Here is a 13,988-nt window from a genome sequence, read left to right as displayed (position 1 = left end):
GGTTTCTTTTATGATACAACATTTTTGAACCCACCCATAAACTTGAGGACTTTTTATTTGGTGCTATTTTTTAATTGCAGTTAAGAAACAAACACATCACATGGTTGTCTGACCAGGACCTCCACCATCTTGTTTCCTTCACAGCGTCTTCCCTCAACCATCTTTCTGATTTTGATTTGACTTTTGCACGGTGCTGATTCACATATACGACATTTCCCTCTACAATCTCTCTCTCTCTTTGCCAGATTTATGTTCAATAAAAATCACATCTTCTTACGCTAAACCAAAAATATTTTAGAGCTTGAATTAAAAAAACTTGACTGAGACAAAAGAACTGCAAGGGTTGTATTTGTACTGCAGATCTCACGTTAGTATATCTATGAACCCAGCTAACTGAGTCAGCTCAAATGTGGCTCAAATATAATGATACGGACCAATTTCCTGCAAACATGTGCTACAGGTAGCTCAGGGCCAAAAGTCTGCACCCGGCATCAGATCAGCCTTCAGTTTGCCTCTCATTGATCAAGTCTGGATACAAACCGATCCCTTTTGACTGCAGAGGAATAGTGAGGTGCAGGAATGAGTCCTAAAACCCGGAAATGAGTCAGCAGTTTCAGGTTCAGTCGATGTTTTTTTTTGTCTTTGGTTAGAAGCCTGAAATAAGCTCTGTGATTAAAACGAGCTGAAGAGATTTCAAACCAAAATACGTCATCCCTGTTTTGAAGATTGTCCTAATCCTCTTTGTGCTGTCAAGTGATTTCTTCCAGAACGACCAATCTCAATATGTATACATAGTTTGATCTTCTTTCCATCGTCAACTGAATGAAGAGACTCTGCTCAAACTCGACTCTGTTGCTTTTGTCTGAAATAAAATGACTAAGTTGTTGCAGGACTTGTGCTCCAAGCAGCCGCCTTGCTTGCAATTTAAAATAATTAACTTTTATCAAACGTTACGTATCATCAACATTTAAAAAGGTAGAAAGTATTAAGGGTCTAAAACTAAACTGCAGGTCGCTGAACTCAAGGATTACAACACATTTACTCAGAGGATTCGTAGTGCTTTAAAAACATAAAATTATTTCAGCTCAGCGGTCTAACCATTCATTAAAGTAATTACACGATGAAAAGCATTTGTGCATTTTGCTATTTCAGTGAGTGTTGAATCATGAGACTGAATATATCTCCACTTTTAAAGGAGGGGTATTTCTCTTAATGAATCGCATTTAAAACAAAAATAATTGTATTTAATTATTTTATTGTTTCCTCAATTTGTTATTTGTTTTCCAAGACTCCAACACAATACCGTCTGTTATGAGTTTACTAAACCACGTGATACACTGAAGAAACTGAAACGTTGACTTTAACTAAATGTATTATATCAACACATTTCACATAACTGTATTAGGTTAGATGAGAGAAATACTATTAAGTTAAAATAGGTTCAACTTCATATTTTTGCTTTCAACTAACCTAATACAGTTATGTGAAATGTACCACTGAGAATGTCGATTCAAATTGGAATATCTCGGGCTACGAGGAGGGCGTTCATATGGAACCTGGTCTGGGTGATAGCTAGGGTTAGGTTATTGAATTAGGGTTAGGGTTAGGTTATTGAATTATGGCTAGGGTTAGGTTAAGGGGCTATTTACCACTGGTAATGCCGTGTAAAATGTGATTATTTCGGGTTACGAGGTGTGAAAGTTTAATGGCAGGGGTTAGAGTTAAGTTATGGAAGTCCATCCAATAGCTGTTGAGATGTTTCACCTGAAAACCAAAAGCCTTGAGGTAACGCTAAGAGGATTCGATTTTAACGTGTAATGGATATAATGTCATAACTCCGATCTTATTTGCTCCTTTGCACCCCCAGGTTTTTATCTGTTTTACCGGATTATTGCATTGTCATTAAACCTGTAGATCTAAAAGGTCTAACGTTCGTAAACTTGACATGGGCCTCTAAATATTTTAAATGAGCGACAGGTGTAGACACTAACTCCAAACACCAGAGAGGACCGACATCAGTAACAGTGATCGTTCTTCTCTTAACTCATACGGACACATCATTAATTACCCTTCTCTGTGTCAGGGTATTTATATTTCACACATACTTTATTCATTTCTGATGCAAATCCAATGACAGATGAGCGGAAAACGCTGATATATATTGACTGCTCTCGCTATAGACGCTATCCTCACAAAATGGCCAATAATGCACCGCGATTCCCATTCCTATTGCAGCGTCAGATCATAAAACCGTTTTATTGTTGTGGATAATGTGACAAAATACCCCTCCTTTAAAACATGCAGTTGTTTTGATTGGCTGGAGGCGTCATCTACCCGCGACTGACTGATTATGGTTGAGGCGTGGTGGTTTGCGAGGAACTATTCCAGGTGTACTCGCCCTTAGGCAATTCATAATGAGAACCTGGTCCCTCTCGACCAAACATCATTTCGCAGGAGTCAGGGTACAGCAGAAACCCAGAGAACATGCTGATGTGATCATCGCCGGCTATCACGCCGTTGAAGTTTTCGTCCTTCACCTGCAGCCACACTTTGTTCCCCACCAAGAGGTGCAAGACGACGGTCATCGTGGCGGAGGAAAGGTTGTTCACTTCAGTCGCCATGGCCATGCGTTCAAAATTTTTGTACAAGCCGACAATGGCGGCCTTCCCGGCGATGGCCAAGTGGAAGCTGAAGACAAAGGTGCCGTTGACGGGCGCCGTGTACATTCCCATCTCTGGGTTGAAGTGGCCCTGCTGGTTGAGGATGACTCGAGTGAAAGGAATGGGCCAGTTTGCAGCAGGAAAGGAGATGTCCAGAGCGGCGGAGAATGCAGATTTAATGGGCGTTGAACATGGCCCGGGGACCCCCCTCACACCCAGGTCGCCCTTGTTGCCCTTAAGCCCCATGGAGCCTTTGTCACCCTGGGCACCATCATCCCCGTTCTCCCCATTGAACCCTTGATCTCCTGGAAGTCCATTTGTGCCGTTTATCCCATCGGTGCAGTTACACATCCCCTGCTCACCTTGATCCCCCTTCAGGCCATCCATGCCAGGGTTTCCAGGGGTTCCCAGGTCCCCCTTAGGGCCCTTCATACCTTTCTGTCCCATCGGTCCCTGGACCCCAGGAAGACCTCGAGCTCCGGCTGGTCCTGAGGAGCCTTGTAGACCTGGCGGACCTGGCACACTTTCACAGGATGCGGGACAAATACCGTCTTCTCCCTGAGGTCCCAGGGGTCCTGGGAGGCCTTCAGATCCGAAGTCCCCTTTGTCTCCTAGAGACACAATAAGGACACATTAGGGCTGCTCTTTTAGGGGACAAATAACTAATTGCAATTAAGATATGATTTGCGAAATATGGAATATGGAAGATGGTATGATCATGAAACAAAATGTACATTAACATGATGTAATTGAGTATATATATATATATAGACCTCTCTGCAGCTACACAACACAAATGTAGAATAATGTGCAGCCCTAATATGAATTACATTTAGAAATGTATTTGTGAACCCAACCAAAGTTTAGCTATAGCTAAATGGAAATGTGACGTCATCTACTTCCAGTATATGTACATGTACTGGAAGATTAATTACGCTGTTTTGTTAGCATAACATTAGCTGTCTAACCTCTGTCCGGATGACTCTATAGTCAATGAACCTGTAGATCTGAAGGTCCTGTACCCCCTGTTTGTAAACCTGACATGGTTTCCTATTGCAGTGTCAGATCATAAAACCGTTATATTTTATTTCAGTCAAGTCATGACTTCCATTTAGCATAATCTTTACAGTGATCTCTGCAGACCTTTGTAGCCTCGTGAGCCTTCCATCCCGGGGAGTCCGGTGCCGCCACTGTGACCCTTATCCCCCAGGTCTCCTTTCTGACCTGAAACCACAGACAAAGACAGAACAAATATTACAAAGTAAAATCAAAGATAAAAATGTGTAAACATGGAGTCCAATTATCTTATTTTATTATCAACATTTACATTTTGCAGTGTAACCAGCAGGTGATTTTATATTTTAACCTGGAGGGAACACAGGGATTTTAGCCTCTGCAGACCATTTACATGCACTAAAACCTATAGAACACACTACAGGAGAGGGAAAAGCCAAAAAAGCAGAATAAGGACTCTTTATTATTTGGGATAATATAAGCACAGCTTAGCATCAGTCTAGCTGTTGAATCCAGAAATGGTACATATTAAACGTCTTAATGTAACGTGCTATTGTGTCCACAGGATTGTGACGAGTGAGAGCTAGCATGTAGCTGTACATGCTAACAACACGCCTGAGGCCAGTGTGTTTGAAGTGAAGTCTTGCATGTTGAACTCACCCTTGATCCCCTGAACGCCGGTGAATCCTCGCGGCCCGGTGAAGCCCGTCATCCCTCTCACCCCGGGACTCCCAGGAGTTCCTGACAGGGATCACACACAGGTATTCATTTTAAGGCCCTTACACACCAAACTGACACCAAACTGACACCAAACTGACACCAAAGAACACGTCCCGACGGACCCGACTATTGTGTCGCCTCACGTCTCCTGCGTCTTGGCCAAAGAGTTGCACTGGAACACACCGCCAAGACTTCAGCCGACGGCCAAGTAGCACGTACGCACTGCGCATGCGTGAGTGGCAATAACTCTCCTTACCAGCAGGCGGCGGTAGTGTGTATTCTTAATTCAAAAGAGGCAACCGGAAGAACAGACTGCGTGATATATACAAACAACAAATAGCGTGTGCGTTCCATTTTCACTCTCGTCCATCACAGACTGTTTCACATAGCGACTTATAATCGAAAACATTTTTAGTGCGGTACTGGCGGTATCAGCCCTTGGACTGTTGCTTGTGGAAGCAGATAGCAAGATAGCACTTCCGTTTAGCTTCTCATGCACTGATTCGCTAAGCTGAACAGCCAATCAGAGTGATTTATTTTGTCGATAGCCTCCGCTCCCGATTCAACATGTTCAATCGGGAGCGGAGGTGTTGGCACGGCCGAAAAGACACGACGGAACAAAACAAAACACACATTGGGTTATTTACATAAACTCTTCATATTGCAAATACATGTTTTAACCAGGAAGGGAAGACGGACATGGATATGACCCATGGGATTTGCAATATCGCAATATATCGTATCGCAATACTTAGCATATCGTAGAATCGCAATACTATCGGATCGTGGCTTAAGTATTGCGATAGTATCGTATCGTGGGGAGCCTGGTGATTCCCACCCCTAATATATGGCTACTATTGGTTTATTTTTTAATCGAAGCAAAGTCATTAATTATTGCGTGTATATAGACTTTTTCTTGCACTATTTATATATTGTTCTTATTTCAATTTGAATTTGTTTTATTGTTTTATGTCTTTTATAACAACGCTGCATTGTTGGAGGAGCTCTGGACTCAACATTTTCATTGCCATTTCTACACTGTAGCTATATATGACATTAAAACTTTTGAATCTTGAATGAATCTTAATATTTACTTAAAGATGTTTGGAAGTTAAATGCAAAACAATTTTAACTATTTTTCTTGACGCTTTTAGCAATCAAATTGATTGATTCATCCAAGTTTCTTCAATTCTCTCCCCATTAACTCTGGGGTTTATTTTCCTTGTATTTTGTTAAGCTTTAAATCCAAAATCGAGACAAACCTGTGATATTGGGCTGTATAAATAAACTTTGATTGATTGGTTGAATCAGCAAATCAAGTACAGTAGTTAGCTTGAACAAAGTTTAAAACCTAATATTTTGTATTTAAACTTAATATTATTGCTTTCATTTAACCTAATACAGTTATGTGAAACCTGTTGACATAATACATTTAATTTAAGTCAACGTTTCAATGTTGTCAGTGTTTGTTCATCTGTAAAGCCCACTGATTACCACTTCTGTGTAATAACACCAACGTACAATTATGTAGAAACAACAACAAACGAACAAAGACTACGACACCACTGTGGTGCAATATGTAAATTGCAATTACAACGTGTTTTGTGATATGAGGCATAAATAAACTTTGATTTGATTTCTAGATGTGACATTCTGTTTCCTGTCAGTTCTAACCAGAGATGTTAAAAGTACACACTTCCTTTACTCAAGTAGAAGTACAGATACTCGTGTTTAAAAATACTCTGGTGAAAGTAGAAGTACTGACTAAACTTCTTTACTCAAGTCAAAGTAAAGAGGGCTTTGAAATGCACTAAAGTAAAAAGTACCCATAACTAGCAGCTGTTTTAAAGAGTACCTGACCTCCCTTTATATTAATAGAACAATAATGTCATTGTTAGCTAATGAATGTTTCCATGCTGAACAACGGCAACATGACAACGTTTTCATTGGTCCCTCTTCTTTAGAGAAGACCAGGAAATGATGGATACACGGATCGTGTTCAAATCAATAGGCACGCAATGACTCTAAATAATAATGATCACGCCACCAGGTGATAAGGTGGGGGGGGGTTACCTTGGTTGCTGATTGGCTAATGGTTACACAAGACAAAACATCGTTATGACATCATAAAGTGGCCAAAATCTGATCAGCTCATTTTCAGACAGGTTTTTATAGAAATGGATCAAAAAGAGAGAGAATCTTTGTTCCTGAAACTTTCAGAGTCTCTTTCCACAGAGGGGACACATGTTGATGAAGAAGAGACATGAAGAAGAGGGGACACATGTTGATGAAGAAGAGACATGAAGAAGAGGGGACACATGTTGATGAAGAAGAGACATGAAGAAGAGGGGACACATGTTGATGAAGAAGAGACATGAAGAAGAGGGGACACATGTTGATGAAGAAGAGACATGAAGAAGAGGGGACATATGTTGATGTGGAAGAGACATGAAGAAGAGGGGACACATGTTGATGAAGAAGAGACATGAAGAAGAGGGGACACATGTTGATGTAGAAGAGACATGAAGAAGAGGGGACACATGTTGATGTAGAAGAGACATGAAGAAGAGGGGACACATGTTGATGAAGAAGAGACATGAAGAAGAGGGGACACATGTTGATGAAGAAGAGACATGAAGAAGAGGGGACACATGTTGATGTAGAAGAGACATGAAGAAGAGGGGACACATGTTGATGAAGAAGAGACATGAAGAAGAGGGGACATATGTTGATGTGGAAGAGACATGAAGAAGAGGGGACACATGTTGATGAAGAAGAGACATGAAGAAGAGGGGACACATGTTGATGTAGAAGAGACATGAAGAAGAGGGGACACATGTTGATGTGGAAGAGACATGAAGAAGAGGGGACACATGTTGATGTAGAAGAGACATGAAGAAGAGGGGACACATGTTGATGTAGAAGAGACATGAAGAAGAGGGGACACATGTTGATGTAGAAGAGACATGAAGAAGAGGGGACACATGTTGATGAAGAAGAGACATGAGAAAGTGGATTTTACATAATAGGTGACCTTTAAGTACAGAAAATAAGTATTTGTATTCCACTACTTCCCACATCTGGTTTTCACATGCTTCCTGTTTTCCACCACCAGGTGAATAATGTGGACTACATACCTGGGAGGCCCCGGTCCCCTTGGTCCCCTTTGGGCCCCGTGATGCCCTTACAGTGGGAGCACAGGCAGGACGGAGGGATCTGATCCAGCGGTATGTCGGGCATGCTCATCAGGATGGAGCACATCGTAGAGTCCGGCATGGGGGGGGAATTCACCGCGTCTTGGGGCATGTAGGTCATGTTGGGCATGGTAAGGTGCGGGGTCCCGAAGTCCCACTCCGTCATGTTCATGTCCCCCGTGTCCAACATGCGGAGCCGAGGGCGTTCACTGTTGTTGCCGTTATGCACATACATGGCTGAGTGGAGGGAGGGCAGGAGGAGGAGTCCCAGCAGCCTCCACAACATCTGCAGGAGGAAGGTTTGTTTATCACGTGTCACATGACCATTTTTCTATTTCAACAATTAGACAGTTTATACATCCGAAAAACAAACTAAATTAGTAGAAGCAGGAGGACAGAAAGCAGAGTTTATACAGAGGTCGCCCTCCCGTTAGTCATCCAGCTGCTTTTTCTGGATAAAGAAAAAATGCAGATAATTTCGTAATTATATACGCACACAGATAAACAAAATTCTATATATACACATACATATGTACACATATACATACATACACCCATCTCCAGGGTGAAAATAAAATAATTAAAGGTGGGGTAGGTAAGTTTGAGAAACCGGCTCGAGATACACTTGTTGTTATATTCCATGGAATGCTCTTAACATCCAGATAGCAATGAATATCTGAAGTGCTTTGACAACAAATACATAAAGAAATATCATCTGTGGAAGCTGTAGTACTGTAAAAAGCACGACCAATCATTTTAGCCGGCCCGGCTAAAGTAACTGGATGGCCTACCTGCCTGTCAGCCTTCCATCGGGGCACAAACTTATCTCGTGCCCTCATTGGTCATGTGCGCGTTCGTGTGTGTTGGAGGAGGGGCTCTGTGAGGAAGTGGCAGATTTTCTCCAGTTGTGTATTTTCAAATTCTAGCGATCTCGAGCCGGTTTCTCAAACTTACCTACCCTACCTTTAATACACACATAAATGTTTTCATTCTGCTAAAATATAAAATATTGTGTAAATTGTGTACTTCTACTCCACTACAGTTCAAAGGTAAATGGTGTACTATTACTCCACTACATGTATTTAATCCCTTTAGTTATTTTGCAGAACTGAGTACTTCTACTTTTACTCAAGTACAAGATCTGAGTACTTCTACTTTTACTCAAGTACAAGATCTGAGTACTTCTACTTTAACTCAAGTACAAGATCTGAGCACTTCTACTTTAACTCAAGTACAAGATCTGAGCACTTCTACTTTTACTCAAGTACCAGATCTGAGTACTTCTACTTTAACTCAAGTACCAGATCTGAGTACTTCTACTTTAACTCAAGTACCAGATCTGAGTACTTCTACTTTAACTCAAGTACAAGATCTGAGCACTTCTACTTTTACTCAAGTACAAGATCTGAGCACTTCTACTTTTACTCAAGTACCAGATCTGAGTACTTCTACTTTAACTCAAGTACCAGATCTGAGTACTTCTACTTTAACTCAAGTACCAGATCTGAGTACTTCTACTTTAACTCAAGTACAAGATCTGAGCACTTCTACTTTAACTCAAGTACAAGATCTGAGCACTTCTACTTTTACTCAAGTACCAGATCTGAGTACTTCTACTTTAACTCAAGTACCAGATCTGAGTACTTCTACTTTTACTCAAGTACCAGATCTGAGTACTTCTACTTTAACTCAAGTACAAGATCTGAGCACTTCTACTTTAACTCAAGTACAAGATCTGAGCACTTCTACTTTTACTCAAGTACCAGATCTGAGTACTTCTACTTTAACTCAAGTACCAGATCTGAGTACTTCTTCCACCTCTGTTTATTACATTACATTTTTTGTTATTAATGAATAAAAGTGAATATCTGGTTCATACTGTTTCTGTCTGCCCTCACCTGTTGCTCATTGTTTCTAACTATTTTTACTATATCTATTTGAAATATGCTGTGCAGGAACTACAGATGAACTCTGGTACATTCACAGCGATGTTAATAAATGTGCACTATCCCCGATAAATATAAGTAAAGACCGTGAGAATAAGAGGTCAGGGGAACACTCACCGCTCGGTCGGCGTGGCGCAGCATCGTCTGTCTGTCGGAGGATTGTTGAGAAGATGAGCAGCATCCAGCTTTGATCCATTTATAAACCTCGCCCAAAACAAAACTCCTTTCACCCCGGACAAAAGGCTGAAGATGAGGAGGGCGAGGAGTGTCTTTGTATTGTCCCCAGGAAGAAGAACTGGGTCTTCTCCCTGTGACCTCCTTCACCAGCAAACTGCAGCACTATATTCCCAGCCGAAAGAAGAGACTGTTTATCTCTCCATCTTTCTCCACCCTCCTTTCTCTCCAGGAAACTGGATTCTCTCCTTGAATTTGTACTCTAGTTTCCAGCACTGTGAACCCGGAAATGTCGAGTACCCCAAAGATTTATGTTAGAAATGTATTGAAGAAGAATAAGAAGGAAGGAACCCCTTAATTTTGTACATTCTGCATTTGACCCCTCCTAGTGTTAGGACACACACACACACACACACACACACACACACACACACACACAGTACAATATCTGAGTACTTCTACTTTTACTCAAGAACAAGATCTCCTTTACATCCTAGTGTTAGGAGCAGTGGGCTGTCATATGTACGGCGCCCGGGGAGCAGTGTAGGGAACGGTGCCTTGCTCAGGGACACCTTGGTAGCACTTTGTTTTTCGGAGTCTTGAACCGGTGACCTTCCGGTTCCCAAGCCAAGTCCCTACGGCCTACGCCACTATATAGCCAAGTCCATATAGTACATTAGTAGAATAAAAAATGGCAGTTTTAACCAGAAAGGGGCCATACTGTATGTGTTCTCTCTGTGGGCTGATTTTGACTGTGTTGAGACCATTGGATATAGAAAGCACAAGATGAAAGTTATTACCTTTACTGTGGACAATTCATTTTCAAATATATAAGCAACCTGTCCAATCCAAGTGATCCAGAGTCCCCTTAATCTTCCAAATCGTCCCAAAATTCATCAAAATCAGCCACTGACATTGTTGATCCTGAAAATGTCAGAAATGGATTCAGCATCCTCAATAACCCTCAAAACCACTCCAAAACTGTCCAAATCGGCCAAGTCCATTATTTAACTATTGTCCACATCCAGTTGGCTATAATGCTAATTAACTCAACTTTGGCTAATTGTGCTAATGTCCCAAGAGATGCAGGTTAGCATCCGGCAGTTTCTATGTACTGGGGACCCTACTATATATTTCTATCATTACACTTTGGGGTACTCTATAACCTCTGCAAAGTTTATAGTTTATCAGAAACAGTTTGGATTTTAAATAGTACGATTTTTTACGCAAATAAAGGAAATGTAAACGTCCTTTTCTTGAGTTCTGTTAGTGTCAGGGAGGAAAAGAGAGACAATCATTTAAAACCAAACTTGGTTTTTTCAGGTTTCTCACAAATCCCAAAAGAAAACCTGAGCGTTCCCAGAGTTATCCATACATTCAGATTCAGAAAACTTTATTGTCCTTTAAATGTACATATAATGGAAATGTTGCCACAAACAGTACAACAGTTAAGGTTTTATTTATTTTTTGCAATGTGTTATTTGTCCTCCTCTCTCACACTGCTGTAGAGTAATCTAACCCTCAGAGCGCTCACAAAGAACAGCCTACTTTCATTATTACAGCTCCTCGTGGGATCATTTACGTGATCATAGTGATACTAATTGCAAACATGAGAAGAAACACGCAGGTGTACATTTTCAACTGAGGCATAACATTGTTGAAATTCCACTTATTTTGCAGGTGGTTCATAATGTTTTCTAAAAAGATAGTTCATTAAATGTGAACATTTCCAGAATGTTTGGGGAAACATGTTGTTGTTATTTACAGGTTATTATGCTGTGATTCCTCTGTCCGGCCTTTGCATCTGTTTCATCTTTTACGGCCATAAAAACATTGAACTAGTCCAGCCAACATTAGCTTTACTTTTACTTTGAATGAATTGTAAAATTGGATTTATATTGACAACTGTACTAGTATTTATATTTCATACATCTGTATTTTGATCTGTTTTAATTGTTATGCTTTATGAGGTGTTTGTTGATGTATTGTGTACCTGCCAAGGAACTGCAGATGGAAATGAGCTTTGACATCTCTTCTCTTATTGAGATTAATGTATGTATGATGCTTGTTCAATAAAGATATATAACAATAACCATCAAATGTGTCCCCTGAACTAAAATGTGTTTTGCTCTAAAACCTCTGTTTTGAGTCGCTGCCGTCCTGCGAGCAGAGGTGGGAAGTAGTGGAGTACAAATACGTCGTTACTGTACTTAAGCACATGTTTCTGGTATCAGTACTTTACTCCACTACTTATTTTTCTGACGACTTTTTACTTTTAATTCTTACATGTTGAACACAAATACCTGTACTTTCTACTTCTTACATGTTGAACACAAATACCTGTACTTTCTACTTCTTACATGTTGAACACAAATACCTGTACTTTCTACTTCTTACATGTTGAACCCAAATACCTGTACTTTCTACTTCTTACATGTTGAACACAAATACCTGTACTTTCTACTTCTTACATGTTGAACACAAATACCTGTACTTTCTACTTCTTACATTTTGAACACAAATACCTGTACTTTCTACTTCTTACATTTTGAACACAAATACCTGTACTTTCTACTTCTTACATGTTGAACACAAATACCTGTACTTTCTACTTCTTACATGTTGAACACAAATACCTGTACTTTCTACTTCTTACATGTTGAACCCTAATACCTGTACTTTCTACTTCTTACATGTTGAACCCAAATACCTGTACTTTCTACTTCTTACATGTTGAACCCTAATACCTGTACTTTCTACTTCTTACATGTTGAACCCAAATACCTGTACTTTCTACTTCTTACATGTTGAACCCAAATACCTGTACTTTCTACTTCTCACATGTTGAACACAAATACCTGTACTTTCTACTTCTCACATGTTGAACACAAATACCTGTACTTTCTACTTCTCACATGTTGAACACAAATACCTGTACTTTCTACTTCTTACATGTTGAACACAAATACCTGTACTTTCTACTTCTTACATTTTGAACACAAATACCTGTACTTTCTACTTCTTACATGTTGAACTCAAATACCTGTACTTTCTACTTCTTACATGTTGAACACAAATACCTGTACTTTCTACTTCTTACATTTTGAACACAAATACCTGTACTTTCTACTTCTTACATGTTGAACCCAAATACCTGTACTTTCTACTTCTTACATGTTGAACACAAATACCTGTACTTTCTACTTCTTACATGTTGAACACAAATACCTGTACTTTCTACTTCTTACATGTTGAACCCAAATACCTGTACTTTCTACTTCTCACATTTCCCAAACAGGCTGGTTCCTTTAGTTTGAATGTGTGTTTGGTGGCGTGATCATTATTATTTAGAGTCATTGCGTGCCTATTGATTTGAACACGATCCGTGTATCCATCATTTCCTGGTCTTCTCTAAAGAAGAGGGACCAATGAAAACGTTGTCATGTTGCCGTTGTTCAGCATGGAAACATTCATTAGCTAACAATGACATTATTGTTCTATTAATATAAAGGGAGGTCAGGTACTCTTTAAAACAGCTGCTAGTTATGGGTACTTTTTACTGAAGTACATTTCAAAGCCCTCTTTACTTTGACTTGAGTAAAGAAGTTTAGTCAGTACTTCTACTTTCACCAGAGTATTTTTAAACACCATTATCTGTACTTTTACTTGAGTAAAGGAAGTGTGTACTTTTGCCATCTCTGCCTGCGAGCCTCGGCTGACCTCAGGTTTCCCGTCAGCTTCATCACAAAGTGAGGAAAAGGTGTTGCTAGGTGTGAAAGATTCAGGTGTGAAACGGATCACCGCTGGCTGTGGAAACCAGGACACTAATTAAGGTTAACTATTCATCTCCTCATCTCCTTTTGTCCCTCGGCCTCGTTCCCCCAGCTCGGTTTACCTTTGTGTCCTCTCTGTGTTTTGATTTTTCTGAATAAAAGCTTTCCCCCGGGGCACATAAAGGACACGGCTCTGGTTCCAGGGGCGATGCTGTCATGGGGGGGGACAACAAGCGTTTTGGAAAAGGACCGAGGGGGGGTGAGTTTTATTATGATGGAGGGCTGAGAACTGGCAACTGGAACAATGGTTTTTTGAATGTGTTTTTGGTTGTTAGCCTGAAATCAGGTCTGTGGTTTACACAAGCTGAAGAGATTTTAACGTTGATTTTACCACATAAAATACGCTTACGACTAAACGCCATCACGCACAACATTAGCCGTCTTTAGCTTAGCGGTGGTGGCGTGAAGTCATGTGACGTGCTGTAGTTTCTTTATAGCCCAACATTA

The 13,988-nt window shown here is 40.4% G+C and overlaps 1 protein-coding gene across 1 annotated transcript; it reads right to left on the bottom strand.

The window, feature by feature from the left end:
* Positions 1-2,348: 2,348 nt before the first annotated feature.
* On the bottom strand, positions 2,349-9,673 carry LOC117487289 (otolin-1). The gene is made up of 5 exons (XM_034135979.1): positions 9,652-9,673; positions 7,532-7,874; positions 4,335-4,415; positions 3,804-3,884; positions 2,349-3,271 (listed from the first exon to the last, which is right to left on the bottom strand). The coding sequence occupies exons 2-5, from the start codon at positions 7,872-7,874 to the stop codon at positions 2,349-2,351; spliced, it is 1,428 nt and encodes a 475-aa protein (XP_033991870.1). The 5' UTR covers positions 9,652-9,673.
* Between the last annotated feature and the right edge of the window lie 4,315 nt (positions 9,674-13,988).

This window comes from Trematomus bernacchii, unplaced genomic scaffold (genome assembly GCF_902827165.1).
Source record: "Trematomus bernacchii unplaced genomic scaffold, fTreBer1.1, whole genome shotgun sequence".
NCBI lineage: Eukaryota > Metazoa > Chordata > Actinopteri > Perciformes > Nototheniidae > Trematomus > Trematomus bernacchii.
Note: the sequence above shows the minus strand (reverse complement) of the source record. Positions and strands in the feature narration are given on the sequence as shown.

Bases quoted from the DNA above. Each gene is read 5' to 3' on its own strand.
- LOC117487289 (XM_034135979.1), bottom strand. From the start codon at position 7,874: ATGTTGTGGAGGCTGCTGGGACTCCTCCTCCTGCCCTCCCTCCACTCA. The intron at 4,416-7,531 runs GTATGTAGTCCA...GATCCCTGTCAG, and splicing joins AGGGGACCGGGGCCTCCCAG to GAACTCCTGGGAGTCCCGGG. The intron at 3,885-4,334 runs GTGAGTTCAACA...CTGTGGTTTCAG, and splicing joins CGGCGTTCAGGGGATCAAGG to GTCAGAAAGGAGACCTGGGG.